We start from the raw sequence: 25,490 nt of genomic DNA, 5'->3' as shown, positions 1-25,490 counted from the left end.
CATAGTTAAAAATGAGAGCTGCTCCTGAGGGAAGGGGCCTAATCTTATGATTGCTAAGGCCCCAAGCCAGGCTTTCTCCATCCCTATCTGCTAGCCTGATTTCTCTGAGGGTTGAGGCATGCACCCTCCCTATTTACTCCCTGGAACTCCACAACACTCTCCCCTTTGCCTAGTCCACATGTGATCCCTCTCCCTCTGAGACCAGCTCTGGAAATACCCCATAGGTTGTGTGCCTTATCCGCCGCATCTCCATGTGACTCTGGCGGGTAGGGGATCTTTAATCATGCACCCCTGTTCTCAACTGTACCCCAGGGTGAGATAGATAGGCCTGTCTTTCTGCAGAGGTCTCTGCCAGGAGCATACTCACAAGCAGCAGCTCACAAGTCTCTTGGATCAAGCGGCACTTCCTATACTAGTGAGTGGTAGGAGTGGCTAGTACTCTGATTCAGGAAACATACCTGAAACGTTCGGTTGCATGGGAACCAGTGCCTAAGCCAATTCAGTCCAAGTGCCACTGCCTTCTCCAATGTGGCAGTTCTCCAGCTGTCGCGCCCGCCTCGCCAGCAAGGAAGACGCGGCAACTGGAGTTCTTCTGACAGCGCTTTAATGAGGATTGCTTAGCTAGTTACATGCGGAAGACAGTAAGTACACGGGGCATAACCTGATTGGTCGACAAGTTCAGGAGAGAAGGCAAGGCTTTGCACATGCGCTGAACATCTGTTTGTCAGACGCACAGTGGGGTGTGACCAGGAAGCAGGCGCCATCTTAGAATGGCGTTGCCACCGCGCCCCACATCCAGCCACGTTGGGGGATGGGCTGCTCTGTGCCCCTCCACAGCCTCCCATTGGATATGGCCACAAGGGCTCTCTTGCCACCCCACCTAGGAACTACAACGTCTCCGCCTCCCCACCCCACTCTCCCACCCGGAAGGCACCATGTGCAGCCTGCTTGTGTGTGCCTGCAGCCGGTGATCCCACCAATCGCCTGTGGGCAGGAAGATCACAGATGGGGCTGGCCTGCAGGCTCAGCTGGGAACGACCCCTTTGCGGTGGAGCAGGCCTCTCAGGACAGCTTTCTAGCCGATGCTGTTGTGGGGGCGCAGTCTTCCTGCACCGGCTTTGTGTCGGGCACGGGTCCTGCCTAGCTGTCTGTCCTGCTGCGGGCGGTCCGGCAAAGGGAGCCGTGGATCCGCCCCAGGCCGGTTGGCGGGGCCTGGCTGGTCCCCCAGAGACGGGCCTCCAGCGCAGAGCACTTTTGTGATTGCTACAGAGGGGAAGGGACTGTCCTTACAAGCCAGCACGAACCAAAATTAGTTTCTGGGATGCCAGGAATGGAGGAGGCGCAAAGGAGAGAGCGTCCAGATGCAAGAATGCGGCTCTCTTGTCCCTCGTGGCACCCTCCTGCAAAATGAGAGGCCTGTGTTCTGCTGCTGGCCGGGAGGGAGTCCCTTACCCTTTGCCTGGGCTCCGGGCCTCGCTGGATTTGGTCTGTGCCAAATTTGGTCTTTCTCTGTCCTCCTCTCTCTCAGCCGTGTAGCTCCCTCAGTGGGGTTCCCGGACTTCTCTGCTGTCTCTCCCCGTGGTCCACATCTGAGCCTGATTGTTTTCCACTCTCCCCAGTCTAGCCCTCTACCCTTCAGCCGCAAAGGTCTGGCGAGCCGTTTCTCTAGCGGGCTGTCTTGGCAGTTGTACTGCTCATAAGTTTTTAAAACAGAAAAGCAGATACAAGGAATATATATTTGGGGCCATTTTTTTTTCTCATTAAAACCTCTAGATGCTAGAAGCATCCCACCCAGCAACCTGTTTTTCATTCCTGCAGATCCAGTAGTTGCTCCATAAGTTATAAAAAGGTAAATAGTAACACAGCAATGAAAAATTCCTCTGAACTACACCCCAGCCTTTTCTGTATCACTCCTATCTGTCTGTATTGAACTTTTATTTTGTATATTTTCTTCTTAAAATGACTGATAGGGAAAAAGAAGAGAAATAGAAAAACTGGGACTTTCATTTGAATCCTGCTTGGAATTTGGAGACACTTAGTACCTGACTCCCAGGTATTATTATGAAGATTAATTCTTATAATGTCATGTTCCCAGCACGGTGCTCTGTAACATACTTGTGGGCACATGGTACCTGCTTAGTAAACATTGCATTAATGCATATGTACATTTTGTTTTACAAACGTAAGTTTACTTAGACGTTGCTGCCTTCTCTATCCTTCTGTGAACCTTAAATGGCCAGCAAAGAATGTGATCTTTCATAACAAAATTTGTGTTGGGATAAGAGTGTTGGGCATAAGGGACTCTGTGTGCTGTTTCTGCTGTCTCTAGCTAAGTGCTACTGATAATGGGTCTAAGGAACGTATCATCTGCATTTACAGTGGACTCGTTATAGAAGCCAATTTGTAGACCCCTTGCAAACCTGCGGAACTGCATTACTTGGAGTGGGACATGGAATACCAAAGGATTTATATGCACATAGAAGCTTGAGAGGCAAGAATTAGCTAGTGGTTCTCAGCCCAGGCTTCCAGTTAGGATGACATGGCCAATTTGAAGACATACCATCACTTGTGCCCTCCCTCACAGGTTGTTTTCTATGATTAGATTCAGATTATGATTTCATTTTTCCCCACCCATATTATAGTAGTGATTATGGTTTATCTGTGTTCATTGAAACCTGATGCCAATGTATCCCATTACAGTAGATGGTAACTTCGTTCACTTGGTTAAACGGCTCTCTGCCAGATTCCTTCACTATAATTATTTTTCTCTTTGTCATTAATGCTATCTTGGGGGACTTTACTGAGTGATGTGTATAAACCACCATATTTAATGCAAAAATTCTCCTTTATAATTTCCATTTTCTCATAGCTTGCGTGGGGGATAAAGGCTCTCATATTGTTGACTAGAGATGCTGTTTTTGAAATTGGTATATTTAAAACAGGCTTTCAATAGGTTTCCATTTTATTCTACCCTCATGTCACAAACATTACTCCTCTGTATTTTCAGAGAAAAGGAACAAGAATTAACATATAAATAATACATTTAAGCATCTTAAAACTCTAAAATACTACAGGGCCCATGGAATAAAACAAACTGAAAAATAATACAGGACTCTGAAATAGTAGCTCTTATTTTTGTTTATTTCATTGTGTGTGGTGGTCTCCACAGTATATTTCAAAATCGTCAACAATCGATATAAATTTTTTGCAATTAAATATATTTTTACACAGAAGTATTCTCTCACTTTTAATGTGTATATACTTTCCATTTCCGTGTATTTGTCTTTAGATAATGTAAGCATTATTTGACCAATTTTGTGTGCCTGACTTCTTAAATTGTTTTCATTACCATTCTCAGTTACGAAAGCTCCTCTGAACATTCTTTTGGGGTTATTTCTGTATATTGGCCTATATATCCCTTTGAGATAAATTCTAAGTGATATAAACTGGGTCGAAACCCAAGCTGTACTGTTTACTGGATAAGTGGCAAAATGTTCTCATAAAAGAGGAAGAATGCTATTTTTTCATAAATTATTTTTGTGGTTTTTAGCATTAATATATGAAAAAATTCTAGAATGGCATCTAATATGTAGTAAATGTTCAAAAAGAGTTGCTGCTATTCTTGCTATTATGTTATAACCTGTATATTTCATAAAACTCTCAATCCCATGTCATCCATGAGTTCTTCCCTCAGTATTCTACCTCTGCTGTTCACAAGTGTGGTTTTTAGACCTGAGGCCTTGGCATCACTGGTGAGCTTGTTAGAAATGCACAGTCTCAGGCCTCACCCAGATCTCCTGAATCAGAATCTGTATTATAATAAGATCTCCAGTTTATTGTACAAAATAAAATTTGAGAAATATGCTTCTAACTCACCATGACTTTTCCATCTGAAGAATATACACAACTGATTCTGTATGATGTAAATATAGCACTCAAAAATGTATTTTTGTGTGTTGATATTTTAGTTTTATATTTTATATTCTATATAAGCATAGTGTCTATAATAATTTTGTGGATCATATATTATTCTCTTTCCACAGAGAATATCTTAAGGAATATTGGTGTGTTAAAATGTATCTTCTTGTGTAATTCAGGTCACTCATATATGTCAGAGCCAACATTTTTAAATCTCTCATTTTAAGAGCTCTGCTCATGGCCACATGGTCAGTACTTACCTATTATTATTATTATGTATTTATTTATTTTTACTTTTTCAGGGACTGTTGACATTTAGGGATATGGCCATGTAATTCTCTCTGGCAGAGTGAGAATACCTGGACCCTAAGAACTCTGCCCAAGGCCACATGGTCAATGTGTTTTTTTAATTTTTATTTCAGGGACTGTTGACATTCAGGGACGTGGCCATAGAATTCTCTCCAGAGGAGTGGGAATACCTGGACCCTGCTCAGCAGGATTTGTATAGGGATGTGATGTTAGAGAACTACAGAAACCTGGTCTCTTTGGGTGAGAATCACTTACTTCCAGAATATTTAATGTATCCAAAGTGTTTTATTTCTTTCCTTTGTGAATTGTTTATTGGGAGCTTTTGCTTTGTATGAATGAGTTTTAGATTCCTACTTTCAAAGAAAACAATTTATAAACAAAAACTTTTATGTTTTGCCTTGATATTTACCCCATTGGGGGGTGATTTGCAAATATGACAGTTTACTGGTGATTCTGGAAATGCAGTGACATAAAATATTTTTGTCTGCACCTTAAAATCTAATTATATTTTTTAATTTTTGATTCAGTCATAACTTAAAATTGAAGCACAGGATCCACAAATTTAAAATGCTTCCTACAGGGGCTGTGAGGAAATAGTATTTTGGAAAATAATTTTCTAGAATCTTTTATAGTATTCTCTCTTCTCCACTGAGTTCAATACTAAGTTGGAAGTTGAAGAACCCCAAGCAATCTTCATGTGTCTTTTTCTAATAAAGTAGAACTTGCCATCTCTAAGCTGGACCTGGTCACCTTTTTGAAACAAATGGAAGAACCCTGGAATGTGAAGAGAGAGGAGACAGTAGCCAAACATGCAGGTAGGTGGGAGTGAATGAAGCAGATGACACAGGTGAGAGGGGCCAAAGATCAAGGAGAAAGCCAGACCTTAAAATGTTAATTGAGAAGCTCTGGTAAAATCAATCTAATTTTTGAGAAGCCTAGGATTATTTCTCTTGCACTCATAGAAGTACATCTTCTTTCTCATGCTTTTAAATTATCTGAGGATTGATTCTCCTTAAGATTGTGAAAAAAATCATCTGAGAATCATTTATGCTTTAGTGATCGTCCATCAAATTCACAGTAAGAGCCAAAGTCCTCCCCTTGGCCTGTGAGGGGATGATATGACTGGTCTTCCATTCCTTTGGAGATCTGGGAAAATGTTTGCATATTTCTGGCTACCTCTATGTTCAACCATTTTTAAAGTTCTGTTTTTTGCCTCATGTCAGAAGTGTGTGAACATAGTGGGGGAAATAGTGGTATTTGGTTCAGAAATTTCAGGAATACTGTAGACAGATGTCAAATTTTTTTTTTTTTTTGAGACAGAGTCTCACTCTGTTGCCTGGGCTAGAGTGCCGTGGTATAAGCCTAGCTCACAGCAACCTCAAACTCCTGGGCTCAAGAGATCCTTCTGCCTCAGCCTCCTGAGTAGCTGGGACTCAGGCATGTGCCACCATACCCGGATAGCTGGGACTCCTGAGTAGCTGGGACTCAGGCATGTGCCACCATACCCGGATAATTTTTCTCTATATATTTTTAGTTGGCCAGTTAATTTTTTTATATTAATAGTAGAGACAGGGTCTCGTTCTTGCTCAGGCTGGTTTCGAACTCCTGACCTTGAACGATCCACCCGCCTCAGCCTCCCAGAGTACTAGGAATATAGGCATGAGCCTCCATGCCTGGCCAGATGTCATCTATTTTATGTTTTATTAATTTTCTATTTTATGGAGGTTTCCAAGACAATTCTACAGAAATTGAGACTCTAATTTCATCAGAGTACAAATCCTCTCCATTTAATTAAGTATAAATTACACATTAAATGTTAAATATTTAATTTAAAAATATTTATTTTAAAATGTAATTATATCTTTTACATCAAAAGTTTCTTTTTCCTAATCTGAACTAAGATTAGGAATTTAAATTGTTTATTCACAATTTCCACATGTGTAAAACAGTTTAATGTACTACTTTCCACATAGAATTCTAAACTAAGAACAAAGTCTGTAGGGACCTTATTGTATACTGAATTTTGACTATTACCTTATCATTTTATAATTTTGTTTGGTAAGTATGCAGCTTACTGAGAATGTGTCCTTTATGTTGATTTGTTCATTCATTTAGTCTTTGTTTCTTCCTGATATGTAGATATTTTTACAAATATAAATTTTATGTTTTTGAGGCATATGTCTTGATAATTTGATATGTGTACATTGTGTAATGATTATTAACACATTGAACTTAACATATCCATCATCTCACATAGTTGCTAAATTTTTTTGCAGGGTGGAAACACGGTCTATTCAATCTACTTAAGAGAGTATTAATTAATATCAAGTATACAATATGGTACTGTAGTCCTGTACATAAGATCCCCAGAATTTATTCACCTTGTAAATGGAAGTTTGTAGTCTTTGGGAAATATCTCCTCATTTCTATCTCCCCTCCCCGACCATTGGCACCCAACATTCTATTCTCTACTTCTGTGATCTCTACTTTTTTAGATTCCACAAATAGCTCAAATCATACAGTAATTATATTTCTCTGTTTTATTTCAGTTACCATAATTTGCACCTGGTTCATCCATCCATTTTGTCACAAATGTCAGGATTGATTTTTTTCCTTATACTGTGAATTGTCTGCTATTGATATAGGAGAGCAAATATCTCTTTATATTGTTGATTTCATTTCCTTTGGCTATATACCCAGAAGTGAGATTGAAGGATTATATGGTACTGTTCTTTTTAATGTTCAAGGAGCCTCCATACTGCTTTCCATAATGGCTAATCAGTTTATACCCTCTGACCTTATACAAGAGTTTCCTTTTCTCCTCACCTTTGCTGACATTTATTATCTCTTGATTTTTTTATAACAAATTATAATAGGTATGAAATGATATCTCATTGTGTTTTGACTTGCATTTGTCTGATGAATAATGATGTTGAACATTTTTTCATAAACCTATTTGTCACTGTTATGTCTTCTTTGGAGAAATATCTACTAGTAATTTGCACATTTGAAAGTCAGATTTACTTTTTGGGTTTTTTGCTATTGAGTTGAGATCCTTATATATGTTAGTACATGCATCAGATATATTTTCTTTTATTTCTTGGGTTGCTCTTTGTTTCCTTTGCTGTGGAGAAACTTTTTATTTGATGTAGTCTCACTTGTTTTTGTTTTTTGCTTTTATCGCTTGTAGTTTTTGATGCGATATGAAAAATCATTGCCAAGGCTAATGTCAAAGAGATTGTTCCCTATGCTTTCCTCTAGAAGTTATGTCGTTTCTGATATTATATTTAATGTTAATTCATTTTGAGTTAATTTTTGTATTTAGTTTGAATGTTCAATTTCATTCTTGTGCATTGGGATAGCTACTTTTTATTATCATTTATTGAAGAGACTATGCTTTCTCCTTTGTGTCTTGTATCTTGGTGCCCTTGTCAAAAATTAGTTCACTGTATGCTTATGGGTTCTTTCTGCTTTCTCAATTCTTTTCCATTGGTCCATTTGTGTTTTTATGCCGGTATGATAACTCTTTGTTAGTATATCTTTGTAATAGTCTTGAAATCAAGAAGCGTGAAGACTCCAGCATTGTCCTCTCTCAAGATTGTGTGGCAATGTGGGGTCATTTGTGGTTCCATATTTCAGCAAAAAAATATTATTGGAATTTCATAGGGATTTAATAGGAATTGTAGATGGCTTTGTAGAGTATGGACATTTTATGTTAATTATTCCAGTCCATAATAAGCAAAGGATATCTTTTCATTTATTTTCCTCGTCTACCAGGAGTTAGCTACTCTCCCAGCACAAACAGATCCAAGGCAGAACCATTGCAAGGCATTTGGAAATAATAGGTAATAAAGAGATGATATATAATAGACGGAGAAATGATCGAGACAGAGACAAAGTGCAATTTAAATGATGGGGGAATTAGGGGATCCTCAGCATTCTCGCAAGCTGAGACCATGAGGGAAGTCCTGCATCAGTATTTATTGGTACAGCAAATAGTTGTCTTTTATTAGAGAATTACATATACAGTTCATTTTTTGAGGTTTCCAGAGGAACCTTACCTAATTCTGTCTGCAAGAATAGACGGTTACACAGTTTTTCTAAAGTAAGCATGTTAAGCTCTAAGTTAGAAACAGACAGCTGAGCATACAAATTATCTTAAGATAAAATGTATAAAATGAGAACACTGAATCTGTGTACTACTCTAATCTACTTCTAAACATAGAGACGTGGTCAGGAGTGAAGCAGGAATAGCCTTGAAGTCTAGGATAGTCCCAACTGCACGTTATCTGCTGAGCAGATATTTTAATCAGCTTCTCCGCTAAAGACCCAAACTGAGCTGCTGCCTTGCAAAAAAGCTCAAGGCAATGGCCGGCAGCAAAGAAGAAATGTTACTTTGCAAACATCCTCTGACAATGCCCCTTGTTGGAAGCAGCTTCTATTCTGTGAACTAACATGTCCACAGATTCCTTCAAGGCAAAGCCCTGCAAAACACCTGAAATCTTTTCACATCTCTTAGCCTATTTCCCAACAATCTTCCATTATATTCGTTAATGTCAGATTTTATGAATAGTTTACCTACCTCCTTTTTTAAATTGAGACTTAACAATTTTATAGTATTTAATTATATTATAAGTGGGATTGTTTACTTTTTTCTCAGTTTATTTATTTATTGTTGTTGTTGTTATTTTGTGGGGTTTTTTTTAAGACAGTCTTGCTCTGTTGCCTGGGCTAGAGTGCTGTGGTGTCAACCTAGCTCACAGCAACCTCAAACTCCTGGGCCTCAAGCAATCCTCCTCCCTCAGCCTCCCAAGTAAGCTGGGACTACAGGCACTCTGCCACCACACCTGGCTATTTTTTTTCTATTTTTAGTGGAGACAGGTCTCACTCTTGCTCAGGCTGATTAAAATGTCTGCTCAGCAGATAATGTGCAGTTGGGACTATCCTAGACTTCAAGGCTATTCCTGCTTCACTCTTAGACTCCTGACCTCAAGTGATCCTCACACATTGCCCTCACAGAGTGCCCAGCCAGTTTATTTTTAGTGTATAGAAATAGAACTGAGTTTTGAATGTTGGTTTGGTGACCTGCAACTTTAGTGAATGGGTTTATTAACTCTAAATTGTTTTGATATAGTCTTTATGGTTTTCTATATATCGGATCACTTCATCTGGAAGCAGAGAGAATTTAACTTTTTCTTTATGATTTGAATGCGCTTTGTTTCTTTTTCTCCATTGCTCTGGCTTGATCTTATAGTACTATGTTGAATAAAAGTAGTGAGATTGGGTATCTTTGTCTCTTTTTGATACTAGAGAAAAAACTTATGGCATATCACTATATTGAGTATAATGATATCTGAGGGCATATTATATATGATCTTTATTGTGTTGATATATATCTTTGTATGTATATTGTTTCAAGTTTTTATTAAATTGTATCGAATTTTGTCAAATGCTTTAATAAATCTTTTAAGATAATCATATGTTTGATATCTTTTTTCTGTTATTGTAGTTTATCATTTTTATTAATTTGTACATGTTGAAACATTCTTGCATCCCAAGTATAAATCCTACCTCTTTATCACATATGATCTTTTTTCTTTTCCACTCGCCCCCCCATGATCTTTTGAATATGTTGATGAGTTTGATTTCTAGTATTCTGTTGAGAATCTCTGCTTGTATCTTCATCAAAGATAATGGTTTGTGGTTTTCTTTCTTGTATTGGCTTTATCTGGCTTTAGTATGAGGGTAATGATGGCCTTATAAGGTGAGTTCGGAAGTATCTCCCCCTTTCAGTTTTATTTTATTTTTTATTTTATTGATTTATTTTTTTTGAGACAGAGTCTCGCTTTGTTGCCCAGGCTAGAGTGAGTGCCGTGGCGTCAGCCTAGCTCACAGCAACCTCAAACTCCTGGGCTCAAGCAATCCTACTGCTTCAGCCTCCCGAGTAGCTGGGACTACAGGCATGTGCTACCATGCCCGGCTAATTTATTTTTATTTATTTATTTATTTATATATATATATATATGTATATATATATATGTTGGCCAATTAATTTCTTTCTATTTTTATAGTAGAGACAGGATCTTGCTCAGGCTGGTTTTGAACTCCTGACCTTGAGCAATCCGCCCATCTCCACCTCCCAGAGTGCTAGGATTACAGGTGTGAGCCACCATGCCTGGCCCCCCTTTCAGTTTTTTAAGAAGTTCAGGAAGGATTAAAATTCTTCTCTTGTTATATTTTCCTTTGTTAATCTAGTGAAAAGTTTTTCAATTCTATTTTCTTTTATTTTTTTATTTTATTTTTTTTTGAGACAGAGTCTCGCTCTGTTGCCAGGCTAGAGTGAGTGCCATGGTGTCAGCCTAGCTCACAGCAACCTCAAACTCCTGGGTTGAAGCAATCCTGCTGCCTCAGCCTCCCGAGTAGCTGAGACTACAGGCATGTGCCACCATGCCTGGCAAATTTTTTTTTCTGTCTATATTAGTTGCCAATTAATTTCTTTCTATTTATAGTAGAGACAGGGTCTCACTCTTGCTCAGGCTGGTTTCGAACTCCTGACCTCGAGCAGTCCGCCCGACTCGGCCTCCCAGAGTACTAGGATTACAGGCGTGAGCCACCACGCCTGGCCTTAATTCTATTTTCTTTTAAAAACTCAACTTTTAATTACTTTGGTCTGTTCTATTGTCTTTCTAGCCTTTATTTAATTTTGTTGATCTAATCTTTATTATTTCCTTCATTATGCAAACATTGGGATTATTTTGTTCTTTCTCTCTAAGTTCCTGGGGATTAAAGTTAGGTTGTTTATTTAAGATCTTTCTTTTTCTCTAAATGTCAAAACTATCATTATAAACTTGTCTTAGCACTGCTTTTGTTGCATCCTAGAAGTTTTCATTTGTGGTGTTTGCAATTTCATTTGTCTCAAAATACTTCTTGATTTCCCTTTGGATATCTTCATTGTCCCATTGGTTATTCAGGGACAAGATTTTTACTCTCCAGATACCTATGAGTTTCCCAATTTTCCTTCTGCTGTTGATTTTTAGTTTTATACATTGTGATCAGAATAAAATCTCAATATACTTTTAATCTTAAATTTGATAAGACTTTTTGGCCCAACCTATCCTCTGTCTTGAAGAATACTACATGTGTTCTTGAGAAGAATATGTATTCTCATAATGTTGGGTGGAATGTTGGGTATGTATATCTGTTAGATGCATTTGGTCTATAGTGTTTTACAAGTGCACTCTTTTCTTATTAGTGTTCTCTCTGAATGATCTATCCATTGTTTTAAGTAGGGTGAAATCCCATTTTATCATTGTATTTTTATCTATGTCCCCCTATAGTTCTGTTAATGTTCACTTTGTGTATTTAGGAGCTCCAGGGTTGCATGTGCATGTATGTTTAATTGTATATCTTCTTGACAAATTAACCTCTTTGTTATTATATAGTGAATGTTTTTGACTTGTGACAGATTTTGCCTGGAAGCCTATTTTGTCAAATATAAGTATAACCACCCCTGAACTCATATAATGGAACAGTTATTCATAGATATTCATGGAATATCTTTTTTCATTCTTTCACTTTTAGCCTATTTGTGTTTAAATCAAAAGTGAGTCTCCTATACATAGCATATTATTTGATTTTTTTATAAAGTATTCAGCCAGTGTGTTTTATTTCATTTTCTGCTGCTATAACAGAGCACCACAGACTGAGTAATTTATGAAAAATAAGAGTTTATTTGGCTTGTGATTCTTGAGGCTGGGCAGGCCAAGAGCATCACAGTGACATCTGGTAAAGGCCTTTTTTACTGCAGCATAACATGAAGGAAAACAGTTGAACTGAGAGACACAGGGTGTGTACCCACACAGAGCTCTTTTTTTCATAATAACATGTCTATGATAATAATAACTAACACACTCCTGTAATTAGAAAAAAGAAACAATCTTTATTTTGCCTTCTGTGCCTAATCCTTTCTTAAAGGTCCCACCTCTTAATTCTATCATAATGGTAATTAAATTTTAATATACATTTTAGAGCCAATAATCAGTCTATAACAGTCTCTTTTTATTGGATAATTTAGTCTCTTTCTATGTAATTATGGCTAGGAAAGGACTTTCTATTGTGGTTTTGTTTTTTTCTATTCATTTTATAGTTCATTTGTTTATACTGTCTTCTCTTTTTCTGACTTTTTATTTGTTTTGTTGGTATATGCTTTGATTACTTTCCTTTTTTGTGTTCTACAGTGATTTTTCTAGTGGTTATCATATGACTTATATAGAACGTATTGTACTTATAACAGTCTAGCTTAAGATGATTACAATTTAACTGATAACAATTTAATTCATAAAAAAATTTCATGCATAGAATAAACTCAACAAATTTTCTCTCTCCATATGTTTTATACTGTTTATTTTCCACTTTATAACCTTTTTGTATTATGTGTCCATTAACAAACTATTTTAACTATCTTTATTTTTAATAGTTTTGTAACCTTTATACTATAGTGAAAAGTCATTTATGCACTGCCATTACAGTGTTAGAGGATTCTCAGTGTCACTTTGTGTTTAGTGTTTCCAGTGAGATTTATGCTTTTGTGTTTTCATATTGTCAGTTAGCATTCCTTCATTTCATGTCGAAGAATTACGTTCAGCATTTCTTATAAGACAGGTGTAGTAGAGATGAAGTCCTTCAACTTTTTTTGGCATGGGAATGTCTTATCTCTTCTTCATTTCTAAAGGACAGCTTTGTCAGTTAGTCTTTTTATTTGTTGAAGGTTTTCCTTCCTCTAGCACTTTGAATACATGGTCTCAGTTCCATCTTTCCTGCCAATTTTCTACTGAAAAATCTGCTGATAATCTTATACAAATTCCCTTGTATGTGAAGAATCTGTGATCTCTTGCTGCTTTCAAGATGCTCTTTGCATTTTTCTACTTACAGTGTGTCTTGGTACAATCTTCATTGAGTTCTTCTTGCTTGAGGTATTTTGAGATACAGATGAAACTGGATGTCCACAGATTTTTCTAGATTTGGGGGTTTTAAGACATTATATTCTTAAATAACTTTTTTTCTCTTTCTCTGTCCTCTGAAATTCAGGAATGTACACATTTGTTCACTTAATGATGTACTATCAGACCCATATACTTTCTTCACTCTTTTGTTTATTTTCTTCATAATTGGCTACTTTCAAATGACCGATCTTTGAGTTTGCTGAATGTTTATTCTGAATAATTGAGTCCCCTAAAAGCTTTTTATCTTTTTTATTTCTGTATCAAAATCCTCACGTTCTATATGCATTGTTTTATTATTTTTTTTTTCAAAGCTTTCTGTTTTCTTTTGTTTCTCACTGAGATGAATCCTTTGTCAACCAATTCTTAGGTCTTCATTTCTTGGGAGATGATTACTGGCATTTTATTAATTGTTTTTATTGATGAACATATTTGTGTGACTGTTTATTACCTGGATAGCCTTGTGTTTCTGTCTCTGAATCTGAAGGACCAAACACCTCTCCTAGTACTTAATAGACAAATTTTGAGAGGTAATCACCTTCTTCTATTGGGTCCCTGGGCTGATGAGATTTTTTTCTGAGATTACAATTGACTGAGTTAGAGCCAAGTCATATGACTGTTACTGCCTCTGCAGTGGGTTCCATGGTTGGCAGATTTGTTATCAAAGGATGAAACAGTTGTGGATCCTGGCTATTCCCTGGGAAGGCTGAAGTTTTTCAGGATTTTGGTTAGTAGGTTGGTACTGAGAAAAGAAACTGCAGTTGTTTCTGCAAATGAAGCACAATGGCTGTGGACAGATGTGGCTTCTTTTGGGTCTCTGGGAGTGCTCTCAGTCATTGAAGAGGTCCTTGGATGGGCAGGACCGACCCCTGATTATAGTTGGGAGGGGCTAGAACATATGTATAGGGCTCCTGCAGGATGCACAGCAAGGAGAAAGTCTTCAGGTCTGTCTCTGGGTCCATAGTATGTTTACCATGAGGTTTTTGGGTCAGCAGGACTCTTCAAGACCTGGCTTACAGGGACTGAAGCTAGATAACAGGGCAATTTTAAGATTCACAGTAAGACTGATGTTAGCAGGCCTGCCTCCATGGGTACAGATGTGTGTGCTTCCAAACATGTCCCAGATCAAGCGAAATTGGTCCTGGACTATGGCCAAGGCCCGATTACAGTGCCCCTTCAAGATCAACTTTCAGATCAATATTGGAGCTTGTACATTCAGGAGTACAGACAAGAGTTTCTCTTTCAGGGTCTCTGGGTGGGCAGAATTTTTCCTATACCCTAACTAAGAGGTAAAGAAGGTAGGTTTTAGGCTGATTTAGTAGCCAATGATAGGACCAAGGTCTACAGGCCTGTCATTTGAGACATAGATGGATATGAATTCTCTTGTATATCTTGGCACATGGTGCTAGTGACAAGGACCAAAGTCAGATGGGCTATAGCTGAGCCTTCAATGGAATGTGGTCATTTTTTGTTTTGTTGCCAGGCCTTTTATTGGCAAGTCTGCCACTTGTTCATGGACCTGCCCTCACAAAATTGTCTTCCTGGATCTTGGGCTCCTCCAGGTTGTCACAGACTTTGACCTGGATTCCAAGACTCTCATAAAGGCTGCTTTGTTTAGGCATGGCTGTCACATTATGCTGTGGGGGATATGAGTGTAAGACCTCCTATTCTGTCATCTTGCTTATATTACTCTCCTATATGTTTCACTTTCTGAAATGTTGTGTGTCAAATGTGTCTGTGGTTTTTCAATTCAGAAGTTTCAAAATAAAATTCTAAATTTACATGTTATGTAAGAAGTAAATTAAATTACTAGTGGGCACCACATATTTATTAAAATGTTTGGTTGTAGGGTTAAGTTTATTGCACGCAATGAGGTAGCATTAAAATTTATATCCATTTTTCCCAGGCTATATTTAAATGATGCTATAAATTAATCCCAAATGTTTACTATTTATTTTCATAATTCACACCATATTTTACATTTATGTCATTTCTTCATTTGGAAATATCAAGCATTTTTTAGCTTCCAAAGGCTGCATTATTTCTGGTATCATTTGGGTAAAAATAGCAACAGTATTCATGGGTGCACACAATTAAAAATTATAGATATTGAAAGGTTGTTTTTTTTTGAGACAGGATCTCACTGTAGTGCTAAAAATTATTTTTTAATAGTATATCTATGTTGTCTTCAATATATTATGCATCAAAATTTCTCTTATTTTTTATCAAGTGTATATTACTGTGTTTTCTTCTTGGGTATATGTTTCCTCAGATGAATTAATTGTCTTTTTATTTTTAACCTTAATTTTATGAATTGGTTGATAATGTTCAACTCTGTATACTGTAAGTTGATGTGGTATATATTTTATATGTGCATTTGGCAAATATCTGTTGCCAATAAAAATATCTGTATATTTTGCCTTATAAATATTGTCCATACTTGTTCAGTACTAATCTTGTGAATGTGTGTGTATTTTGGTTTGTTGTCAATGATTTTTTAGCTTACCTAGGTGAGTAGTGAAGGAAATAGCCTTAAATTTACAATATATTTATTGTTTGAATCTGTATTATGTGAGAGAAACATTTTTGTTATTTGAAGATGATGTTTGAAAATTTTATAATTACCTCTTTTAGGTAGTCAAATTTATAATTGTGGGAAAAAACATGAAATTGTCATCTCAAACATTTGTAAGCACTACTGTACAGTTCAGTAGTGTTAAGTATATTCACATAGTTTTTCAACAGATTTCTAGGTCATTTTTATCTTAAAAAAGTAAAAGTGAATACCCATTAAACAATAAGTTGTCTTTTCTACCTCTCGCTAGCTCCTGAAGAACATCATTCTGTTTTCTGTTTCTGTGAGTTTAACTCCTTTAGATATTTCATATAATTATGATGATACAGTGTCTCTTTGTTCCTGTCATATTTTACTTATCTTTTAAGGGTGAATAACATTCCATGGTATATATGTACCACATTTACTTTATCTACTTTTCCATAAAGGGACTTTTGGGTTACCTCCAAGTAGTCTTTTGAAAATAATGCTGCAGTGTATATAAATGTGCAAAAGTCTTTTCCATGTTCTATGTTCTACTGGGAACATGTTTGAAATATTTTAGATATACTGAGTTAGTACCACCTATATGTTCTTGCTTTTGTTGCCTAATCCTTTGATGTTATATCCAAGAAATCATTATAAGGAACAACTGTCATGAAGCTTCCTTTTTATATATTCTTCTAGGAGTTTAATAGTTACAGGTCTTACATTTAAGTCTTAGTCTATATTTTTAATTGATACATGGTAATTGTGCATATTTAGGGGTAGGATTTGATGTTTCACATATATATTGAATAATGATGAAATAATGATATTTAATGTATCCATTACCTCATGCGTTTATTAGTTCTTTGTAGTGAGAACATCCATAGGCCAATCTTGTGGCTATTTTTTAATATACAATACCTTACTATTAACCATTGTTACCTTACTATGCAATAGAAAACCAAAACATGTTCCTGTCTAATTGTAATTTTGTACCTATTAACCAACCTCACCTTATCGTCCCCTTCCCTCAGTCTCTGATAACTGTTGTTCTACTCTCTGTTTCTATTATACCAACTTTGTTTTTAGAGTCCATGCACAAGTAAAATTATGCATTATTTGTCTTTTTGTGTCTGGCTTATTTGACTTAATATGGTGTCCTTAAGATCCATCCATGTTTGTATGTCAATACCATGCTGTTTTTTTTTTTTTTTTTTTTTTTTTTTTTGAGACAGAGTCTCGCTTTGTTGCCCAGGCTAGAGTGAGTGCCCGTGGCGTCAGCCTAGCTCACAGCAACCTCAAACTCCTGGGCTCCAGTGATCCTTCTGCCTCAGCCTCCCGGGTAGCTGGGACTACAGGCATGCGCCACCATGCCCGGCTAATTTTTTTATATATATATCAGTTGGCCAATTAATTTCTTTCTATTTATAGTAGAGACGGGGTCTCGCTCTTGCTCAGGCTGGTTTTGAACTCCTGACCTTGAGCAATCCGCCCGCCTCGGCCTCCCAAGAGCTAGGATTACAGGCGTGAGCCACAGCGCCCGGCCAATACCATGCTGTTTTGATTGCTATAGTTTTCTAGTAATTTTGTAAAGTCAGGTAGTATGATGCCTCCAGTTTTTTTTTTTCTTTTTGCTCAGAATTCTTTGTCTATTTGGCGTCTTTTCTAGTTTCATATAAATTTTTAGAGGTTTTTTTTTTTTTTTTTAGGTTTCCGTGAAGATTGTCATTTTTATTTTGATAGAAATTGCAATGGCCATACTACCCAACTACCTCACTTTGGGTAGTATGGCCATTTAAAGATTATTTTTCCAATCCTTAAACACAAGACAACTTTCCATTCACATGTATTTTAATTTCTTCATCCATGTTTTATAGTTTTCAGTGTAGATATCTTTCACCATTTCAATTATGTTTATTGCTGGGTATCTTAATTTTTTACCACTATTGTAGATGTAAAAAAAGCATTTGACAATATTCCTTTATGATTAAAACACCCAACAAAATAGGTATAGAAGGTATTTGTATGTCAACACAATAAAGGGCCATATTTGACAAAGCAACGTTAACATTATAGTGATCAGGGAAATACTGAAATTTTTCTTTGAGTTTTGGAACAAGACAAGGATACCTATTGTCACCACTTCTATTCAACATAATACTATAAGTCATCATGAGAGCAATTAGAAAGAGGAAGAATTAAGTCATTCATATTGGAAAGTAGGGAGTCAAATTGTCCCTGTTTGCAGACAAGGTGATCTTATATAAAAAACCCATAAAGGCTACACCACACAAACACAAACACATGCACACGTACAAAAAGTGTTGGAACTATTTAAAAATTCAGTAGAGTTACAGAATACAAAGTCACTATAAAAATTAGTAGCATTTCTGTACCAACAGTGTACTGAAAAAGAAATTTTAAAATTCCACTTAGCATAGCTATTTAAAAAAATGTCAGTCCATATTGAGTTCATGTTTGTATATAGTACCAAGTAAAGTCCAACTTCAAATGGTGCCATCAGATTTCCAATATTCCCAACTTTATTTGTTGAAGAGACTGTACTTTGTTCATTGTGATGTTTTAGAACCCATGTTGAAGATAAGTTAACTATATACGTGAGGGTTTATTTTTGGGCTTTCTAATCTGTTTCATCATTTATTTTTCTGCCTTTATGCCAGTACAACACTGTTTTAAATACTATAGCTCTATAATATACTTTGAAATCAGAAAATATGATTGCTCTAATATTGTTTGTCTATTCCAATATTTGTTTTGTTTTATGTTTTGAAATTCTGTAGGAATTTTAGAATATTTTAACACTTAATGCAAAAACTTCCATTTGTATTTTGATAGTGACTTCATCAAATCTCTATCACTTTGGGTAGTATTGACATATTAACAATATTAAGTCTCCTAACTCTTGAACAAGAGTATTTATAGTAGTTTTTTTTTTTTACATCATTGTAGACATGTCACATTTCTTTTGATTTTTACTTCTAATTTTATTCTATTATAGTCACAAATAATACTTTGTGTGATTTTTTTTTATTTGCTTAAATTTGTTGAGATTCATTTTGTGTCTTAACAGGTTGTCTATCTGGCATAATGTGCTATGTGTGCTTCAGAATAGTGTTTATTCTGCCCTTCTTGGGTGGAGAGTTCAGTATGACTTAGGGGTGTACATGATCTATAGTGTTGTTCAAGTCTTCTGTTTCCTTTTCATTCTTTTGTCTGCTTCTTTGTTTTCAATATTGAATGTGGGGTATCAAATTCTCCTACTACTGTTTTGCTGCTGTCTGCTTCATACTTCAGTTCTGTAAAAGGTTGCTTTATATACTTGGGATGGTAAGTACATATATGTATTAATACTTGTGATAAATTACTGATTAATGGACTCTTAGTATTATATAATGTCATTCATTGTCCTTTGTGACAGTTTATGATATAACATGTATTTTGTCTATGTGAGATTATTTGACATTGAATTCAATAATTTTTTTCTATTTTACTTTTAGCCCATGTGTCCTTACATCTAAAGTGTATCTTTTGTATAAAGCATAGAATTAGATCTTATTTCTTAAGTTCATTCAGATAAAATATTTTTGGAATGATTTAATTTATTTTCATAGAAAATAATTGCTGAAAGGGAATGACTTGTTGCATTTTATTTATTTGCATAGGTCTTATAGCTACTTTGTTCTTGTTTTCTTTTACTATTTTCCTTTGTATTTTGTTGGGTTTTGTAGTTACTTGTTTTGATTTTTTTCATTTCCTTTTGTGTATCTAGTATATTTTTTATTAATTTTTTTTTCTTTTAAACTCCAGGAGCATTGGGATGTATATCTACTATGGCTATTTTCTTTGTGGTCACCATAGATATTGTATAAAACATCTGAAAATTATACAAACTATTTTAAACTGAAAACTTTCATACAAAGCCCCTGTATTTTTACATTCCCAGTTGCATTCTATGGATGTTACAAATTACATATTTGGTATTGTGTATTCATTAACATATTTATGGTTAATGTAAGAGTTTGCCTTTTCAAATCTCTGAAACAATTCTGAACAAATATGTTCAGAATTGAACATATTTTATGCATCATCATTATGATAAACACACAATACTAAATGTATGGATAGAATTACCTTCACCATAGAAATTTATATATTCACATAACTGTGTGGCTCATATTTTACTTTTGAATATGAAGAACTGACTATTTAGCATTTCATGTAAGGTATGTCTTTTGGATATAAATTTATTAAGCTTTTTGTTTGATATTAGAAATGTTTTATTTTTAACTAATCTTTAAAGACAGTTTTGTCAGAAATAGTGTTCTTGGTTGGTAGTTGTCATTTTCTCAGCATTTTAAATATATTGTCCTACACCTTCCTGGCCTGCAAGATTTTTTGGTTAAAAAAAAAAAAAAAATCTGTTTATCATCCCGTAGGAGTGCCCCTGTACATGACATGTAGCATTTTTCTTGTTGATTTCAAGATTCTCTTGGTTTATGACTTTTAAATCTTTGATTACGATGTGTCTTGTTTTGGGTATGTTTGTATTGTTTCCAGAGTAGGTTAATCTTCTTTAAATTTTCTGTACCTGCTGATTTTCTTCAGGAAAAAAAATAAAATAAAATAAAATAAAAAAAAAATAAATAAATTTTCTGCCATTTTCTCCCTAAAATTTAGAAAGTTCTCAGGTATTACTTCTTCATTTAAGCTCCCTGCTCATTTTTGTCTCTTTTCTCATTATAGAACTCCTATTACAAGTATTTTAGCATGCTTGATGGTAACAAGTCCCTTAGGCGCTCTCTTCACTTTGTTTCTTTATTTTGCTCTCTTGACTAAAATTTCAAATGACCTATTTTCTAGCTTGCTGATTATTTCTTCTGCTAAATTAAGTCTGTTATAAACCCTATCTAGTGAATCTTTAAATTAAGTTATTTTATTTTTCAGGTCCATGCTTTATATTTGTGGGGGTTTTCAGTTTTAATCTCTTTAAATCTCATTTTCTTTATGTGTTTTTTTCTCTTCCTTTATTTAGTTGTTTTTGTTCATTTACCTGATAAGCATCTTTAAAGTAGATATTCTCAATCCTTTTAAAATTACATTATAGATTTTCACTTATTTAGGGTCACTTGAATATTTATTTTTATACTTTCATTGGACTATATTACTTGGTTTCTTTGATGACTTCTGATTTTTGTTGAGGTGTTTGCCATTTAAAAAACAGCTATCTATTCCATCCTTTAGGGAATGGCTTTATACAGGGAATATTTGGCACTGTACAGCCACACTAGACATTCTGGGCACTTATCCAAACTGTTGGCAGGATGTCTCCTCTCTGGAGTCTGTATATATTTTCTACTTTAAAAAGTTTGCCTAATTCTTCTTAAGAGCCCTTAATATTTACATTCCATGATAAATTCCGTATATCCTGCATTCTCTCTGTTGCTATAATAGTTACTCATCTTTGTTCTCAGTGGACTCAACATGTCATTTAAACTGTATCTCCATTTCTTTTCAGCACTACATACTAAAGGAAGAAATGAGCAGTCTTTGGAAAGCCCCAGGGAAGCCCATGATGTTGGGTATAGAATTGGATTAAATACTCAGTCAAATATTTCTGAAGACCAGAGATTTAAAATTGAAGAGGATATTTCTAAATGTGATCAATTTGATGGGTCCTTTGTAAAAAGTTTAGTATTCTTCCACCAACAGATAATACCATTTTGTGCCAGAATCTACAACTGTGATCCATATTGTAAGGATTCTACCCAATCATCATTGCTTAATCAATATCAGGGAATAGATATTTGGGAAAAACATTACATATCCAATAAAACTTTGATGTCCTTTATCCAGGATTCATCCCTAAATAATTACCAAGATATTTATATTAATAAGAGAAATTATCAATGCAGTGAATCTGAAATAACCTTGAACCAAGACTCTTGCTCAAGAAAATATCAGAAATCTCAACATCCAGATATCCAGAACAAATATAAAAAATGTGAGAAAGTCTTTAATCAAGCATTAAAGCTTATTAGCAATGAGAATACCCACATTCAAGAGTATTCTCACAAATGTGATGAATGTAGAGAATCTTTTACCCAGTCAGGGAAACATTCTGAAAATCAGGAAGTTAATATTAGAGAAAACTCATACAGATTTAATAAACATGAGGAGGTTATTAGTCAGTCATCCAATCTAAGAAAACATAACATAATCCATACTGAAAAAAACCTTTGCAAATGTAAAGAATGTGGCAAAACCTTTGACCAGAGTTCACAGTTTCAACATTATCAGAAAATTTATACTGGAGATAAACCTTACAAATGTAAAGGAGGTAGTAAAGTCTTTACTTGTTCCTCAAATCTTACTGTGTATCAAAAAATTCATAGTGGAGAAAAACGCTATAAATGTAAAGAGTGTGGCAAAGCCTTTAACCATAATTCAACCCTTACTCAACATCAGAGAATTCATTCTGGAGAAAAACCCTACAAATGTAATGAATGCAGCAAAGCCTTTAATCAGCTAGGAAGCCTTAGACAACATCAGCAAATTCATACTGGAATAAAACCCTACAAATGTGAAGAATGTGGCATATCCTTTACTCAGTTGGGAAACCTTAGACAACATCAGCGAATTCATACTGGAGTGAAACCCCACAGATGTGAAGAATGTGGCATATCCTTCACTCAATTGGGAAGCCTTAGACAACATCAGCAAATTCATACTGGAGTAAAACCCTACAAATGTGGAGAATGTGGCATATCATTTACTCAGTTGGGAAGCCTGAGGCAACATCAGCGAATTCATACTGGAGTGAAACCCTATAAATGTGAAGAATGTGGCATATCCTTTACTAAGTTTTCAATACTTAGACAACATCAGAGAATTCATACTGGAGAAAAACCATACAAATGTGAACAGTGTGGAAAAGCCTTTAACTGTAGTTCAAACCTTGCTCAACATCAAAGGATTCATACTGGATTAAAACCCCACAGATGTGAAGAATGTGGCATATCCTTTACTCAGCTGGGAAGCCTTAGACTACATCAGCAAATTCATACTGGAGTGAAACCCTACAAATGTGAAGAATGTGGCATGTCCTTTACTCAGTTGGGAAGCCTTAGACAACATCAGCGGATTCATACTGGAGTGAAACCCTACAAATGTGAAGAATGTGGCATATCCTTTACTAGGTTTTCAATACTTAGACAACATCAGAGAATTCATACTGGAGAAAAACCTTACAAATGCGAAGAATGTGGCAAAGCCTTCAACTGTAGTTCCAGCCTTACTCAACATCAGAGAATTCATACTGGATTGAAACCCTACAAATGTAAAGAATGTGGCAAAGCCTTTAACCGTAGTTCACACCTTACTCAACATCAGAGAATTCATAACGGAGTGAAACCATACAAATGTAATGAATGTGGCAAAGCCTTTAACTGTAGTTCACACCTTACTCGACATCAGATAGTTCATACTGGAGAAAAACCTTATAAATGTAAAGAATGTGGTAAATCCTTTACCCAGTCTTCAGGCCTTAAACTACATCAGCGAATTCATACTGGAGTGAAACCCTACAAATGTGAAGAATGTGGCATATCCTTTACGAGGTTTTCAATACTTTCTCAACATCAGAGAATTCATACTGGATTGAAACCCTACAAATGTAAAGAATGTGACAAAATCTTTTCCTGTAATTCACAGCTTATTCAACATCAGAAAATTCATACTACAGAAACCCTATAGATGTAATACATGTCAAAACAGTTTTACCTAAAATATACAACTTAGAAATCACCATAGAGTTCATTGGAAAAGAAACTTTACATATGTAATAAGTATGGGGAAGTATATAATAGAACTTTTAAGTCTTTGTGCATCAGCAGATTCACATAAGTAAATACTAAAGCACACTTTCAGATTTTATACTAAGAGTATTTATTGTAGAGAACAATGCAAAGTCAAAGCAATTAGGTAATTTATTTGATTATGTTTTTCAAAAGGGCAAGAACATTGATGTTTGGGTGAATATAATTATGTTCAGTGGCTACTTTATGTTGAAAGTACCTGAGATTTTTCAAAAGTAAATATTGATGTAATTCAGTTCTCAAATTACTTGATGCTGTACTTTAATCCCTAGTGTTTATGGAAAAATATGAGTTCTCTTATTTCTCCATAAGAGCGATGAGAGGCCATTCAGTGTTAGGTGAATATTATTATCAGTTTTCCCTTGAAAGTTTAATGGCAAAAGTAAAATGCACTAGGAAAATCTAAAGGAAGATGATTTTTGTGCTTAAATTATAAAACAATGATGCATGCCATCATACAGTACGTGTCCAGGGCATTTTTCTTCCATATTAAAGTAAGAGAAACATTCTGAATTTTCAACATAAATCATTTTACTAATTGCTTCCTATGATCTTTATAGTAGAATGAAATAGAAGTCTTGAGTATTATTTGATGTTCGAGAGGACACAGAAATCTTGAGTGTTATTTGATATGATAGAAATAAAAACATCTTCACAGATAATCAGGAAAGAAAAGATAACTCCTGTTTGAAAGATTGTGTATGTATTCAAATCAATGTGCACTAAATAGCCTCAGTTTTTTAAATTAAAGCACAAGCCTAAAATTTCTGTATTAGACAAAAAGTAATGCTTTTTGACTGCTTGTGACCAGGAACATATAGTGAGTTTTAAAATGCTTTATTTGGGGTATTGGTTAATTAATTTGTTTTGAGTAATGAAACTAAATGGTTTTTAATGTTTTGACATTAAGGTACAGTGAAAGAAATGTTATCTTGCCACCAATGTTAAACTATCTTATCTTGTCCAAGATTATAGTTAACAGATGAAAATAATGTATTATTGGCTAACACAGTAGAATGCCTTTTCTAGTAATTTCTTCCTGAGTACCTAAAGTTCCAATAATTTGGAGAATTTTGTTCTCATGTTTACTATTTTGTATGTTTTTCTCTTTTTTGTAACTATGGAATTATTGTGATGGCTATAATAAAAATTATATGGGAGTATAATTTAAATCCATAGGTTTAAATCCTAAATCACTATTCATAAAATTTTACCTAAAATTTTCCTTTGTACGTGGCTCTTTTCTGGGCTGATTGAACAACACAGATTGTTTTGTTTTGATTTACAGTGGATATAATATACAATATATCAAGATAAAATTAAACTTTATATGAGAGAACTGTAGAAGAAAAATGCATGTGTGTGTTTGTACCTGTCAGAAGGAAATGGAAATAGTGGATCAAAACAAATAATTTCAGAATACAGGGTAATTGATGATTTAAAAGCAAGCTAGACCTTCTAAATTCTCAAAGCAACGTTAGTTTCTCTACTGTTCATTAAATTTATTTCTCACAAGTCTCATTTCTCCAGGGTGGCAAATCTCCCCATAAAAATCTTGGTTTTTTTACCCTGCTGCCTGTTCAGTTAATTTTTTTTATATCAGCATATTATGGGGGTACAAATGTTTAGGTTATGTATATTGCCCTTGCCCCCCTCTTCCCCACCCGAGTCAGAGCTTCAAGCATGTCCATCCCCCATTCAGTGCTCATCACACTCATTATGTATGTATATATGCCTACCCTCCTCCTTCCTCCCATCTGCCTGACTTTTCAGTTAATTTTATGATTTTATTGTCCTTCAAATTGTTAAACATAGATGGACTGTCAC

General features: G+C 35.3%; 1 protein-coding gene across 6 annotated transcripts in view; it reads left to right on the top strand.

Moving 5' to 3' along the window:
* The window catches only part of LOC105864197 (KRAB domain-containing protein 5-like), a 70,099-nt gene extending 45,083 nt beyond the window's left edge, over nt 1-25,016 (top strand). For 2 of the 6 annotated variants that reach the window (XM_012751887.2, XM_012751885.2), the window contains 3 exons: nt 4,341-4,467; nt 4,944-5,042; nt 21,305-25,016. In XM_012751887.2, coding sequence (XP_012607341.2) covers nt 4,341-4,467; nt 4,944-5,042; nt 21,305-23,541 — 2,463 coding nt within the window. In that variant the 3' untranslated portion in view covers nt 23,542-25,016. Of the gene's footprint in view, nt 1-4,340; nt 4,468-4,943; nt 5,057-21,304 lie in introns of those variants that run through there. The other 4 variants (XM_076009273.1, XM_076009274.1, XM_076009275.1 and 1 more) reach the window with 4 other exon arrangements.
* Nucleotides 25,017-25,490: the final 474 nt, after the last annotated feature.

Source organism: Microcebus murinus, chromosome 13, assembly GCF_040939455.1.
Source record: "Microcebus murinus isolate Inina chromosome 13, M.murinus_Inina_mat1.0, whole genome shotgun sequence".
NCBI classification, from domain to species: Eukaryota; Metazoa; Chordata; class Mammalia; order Primates; family Cheirogaleidae; genus Microcebus; species Microcebus murinus.
This window is presented reverse-complemented; position numbering and strand designations above follow the sequence as displayed.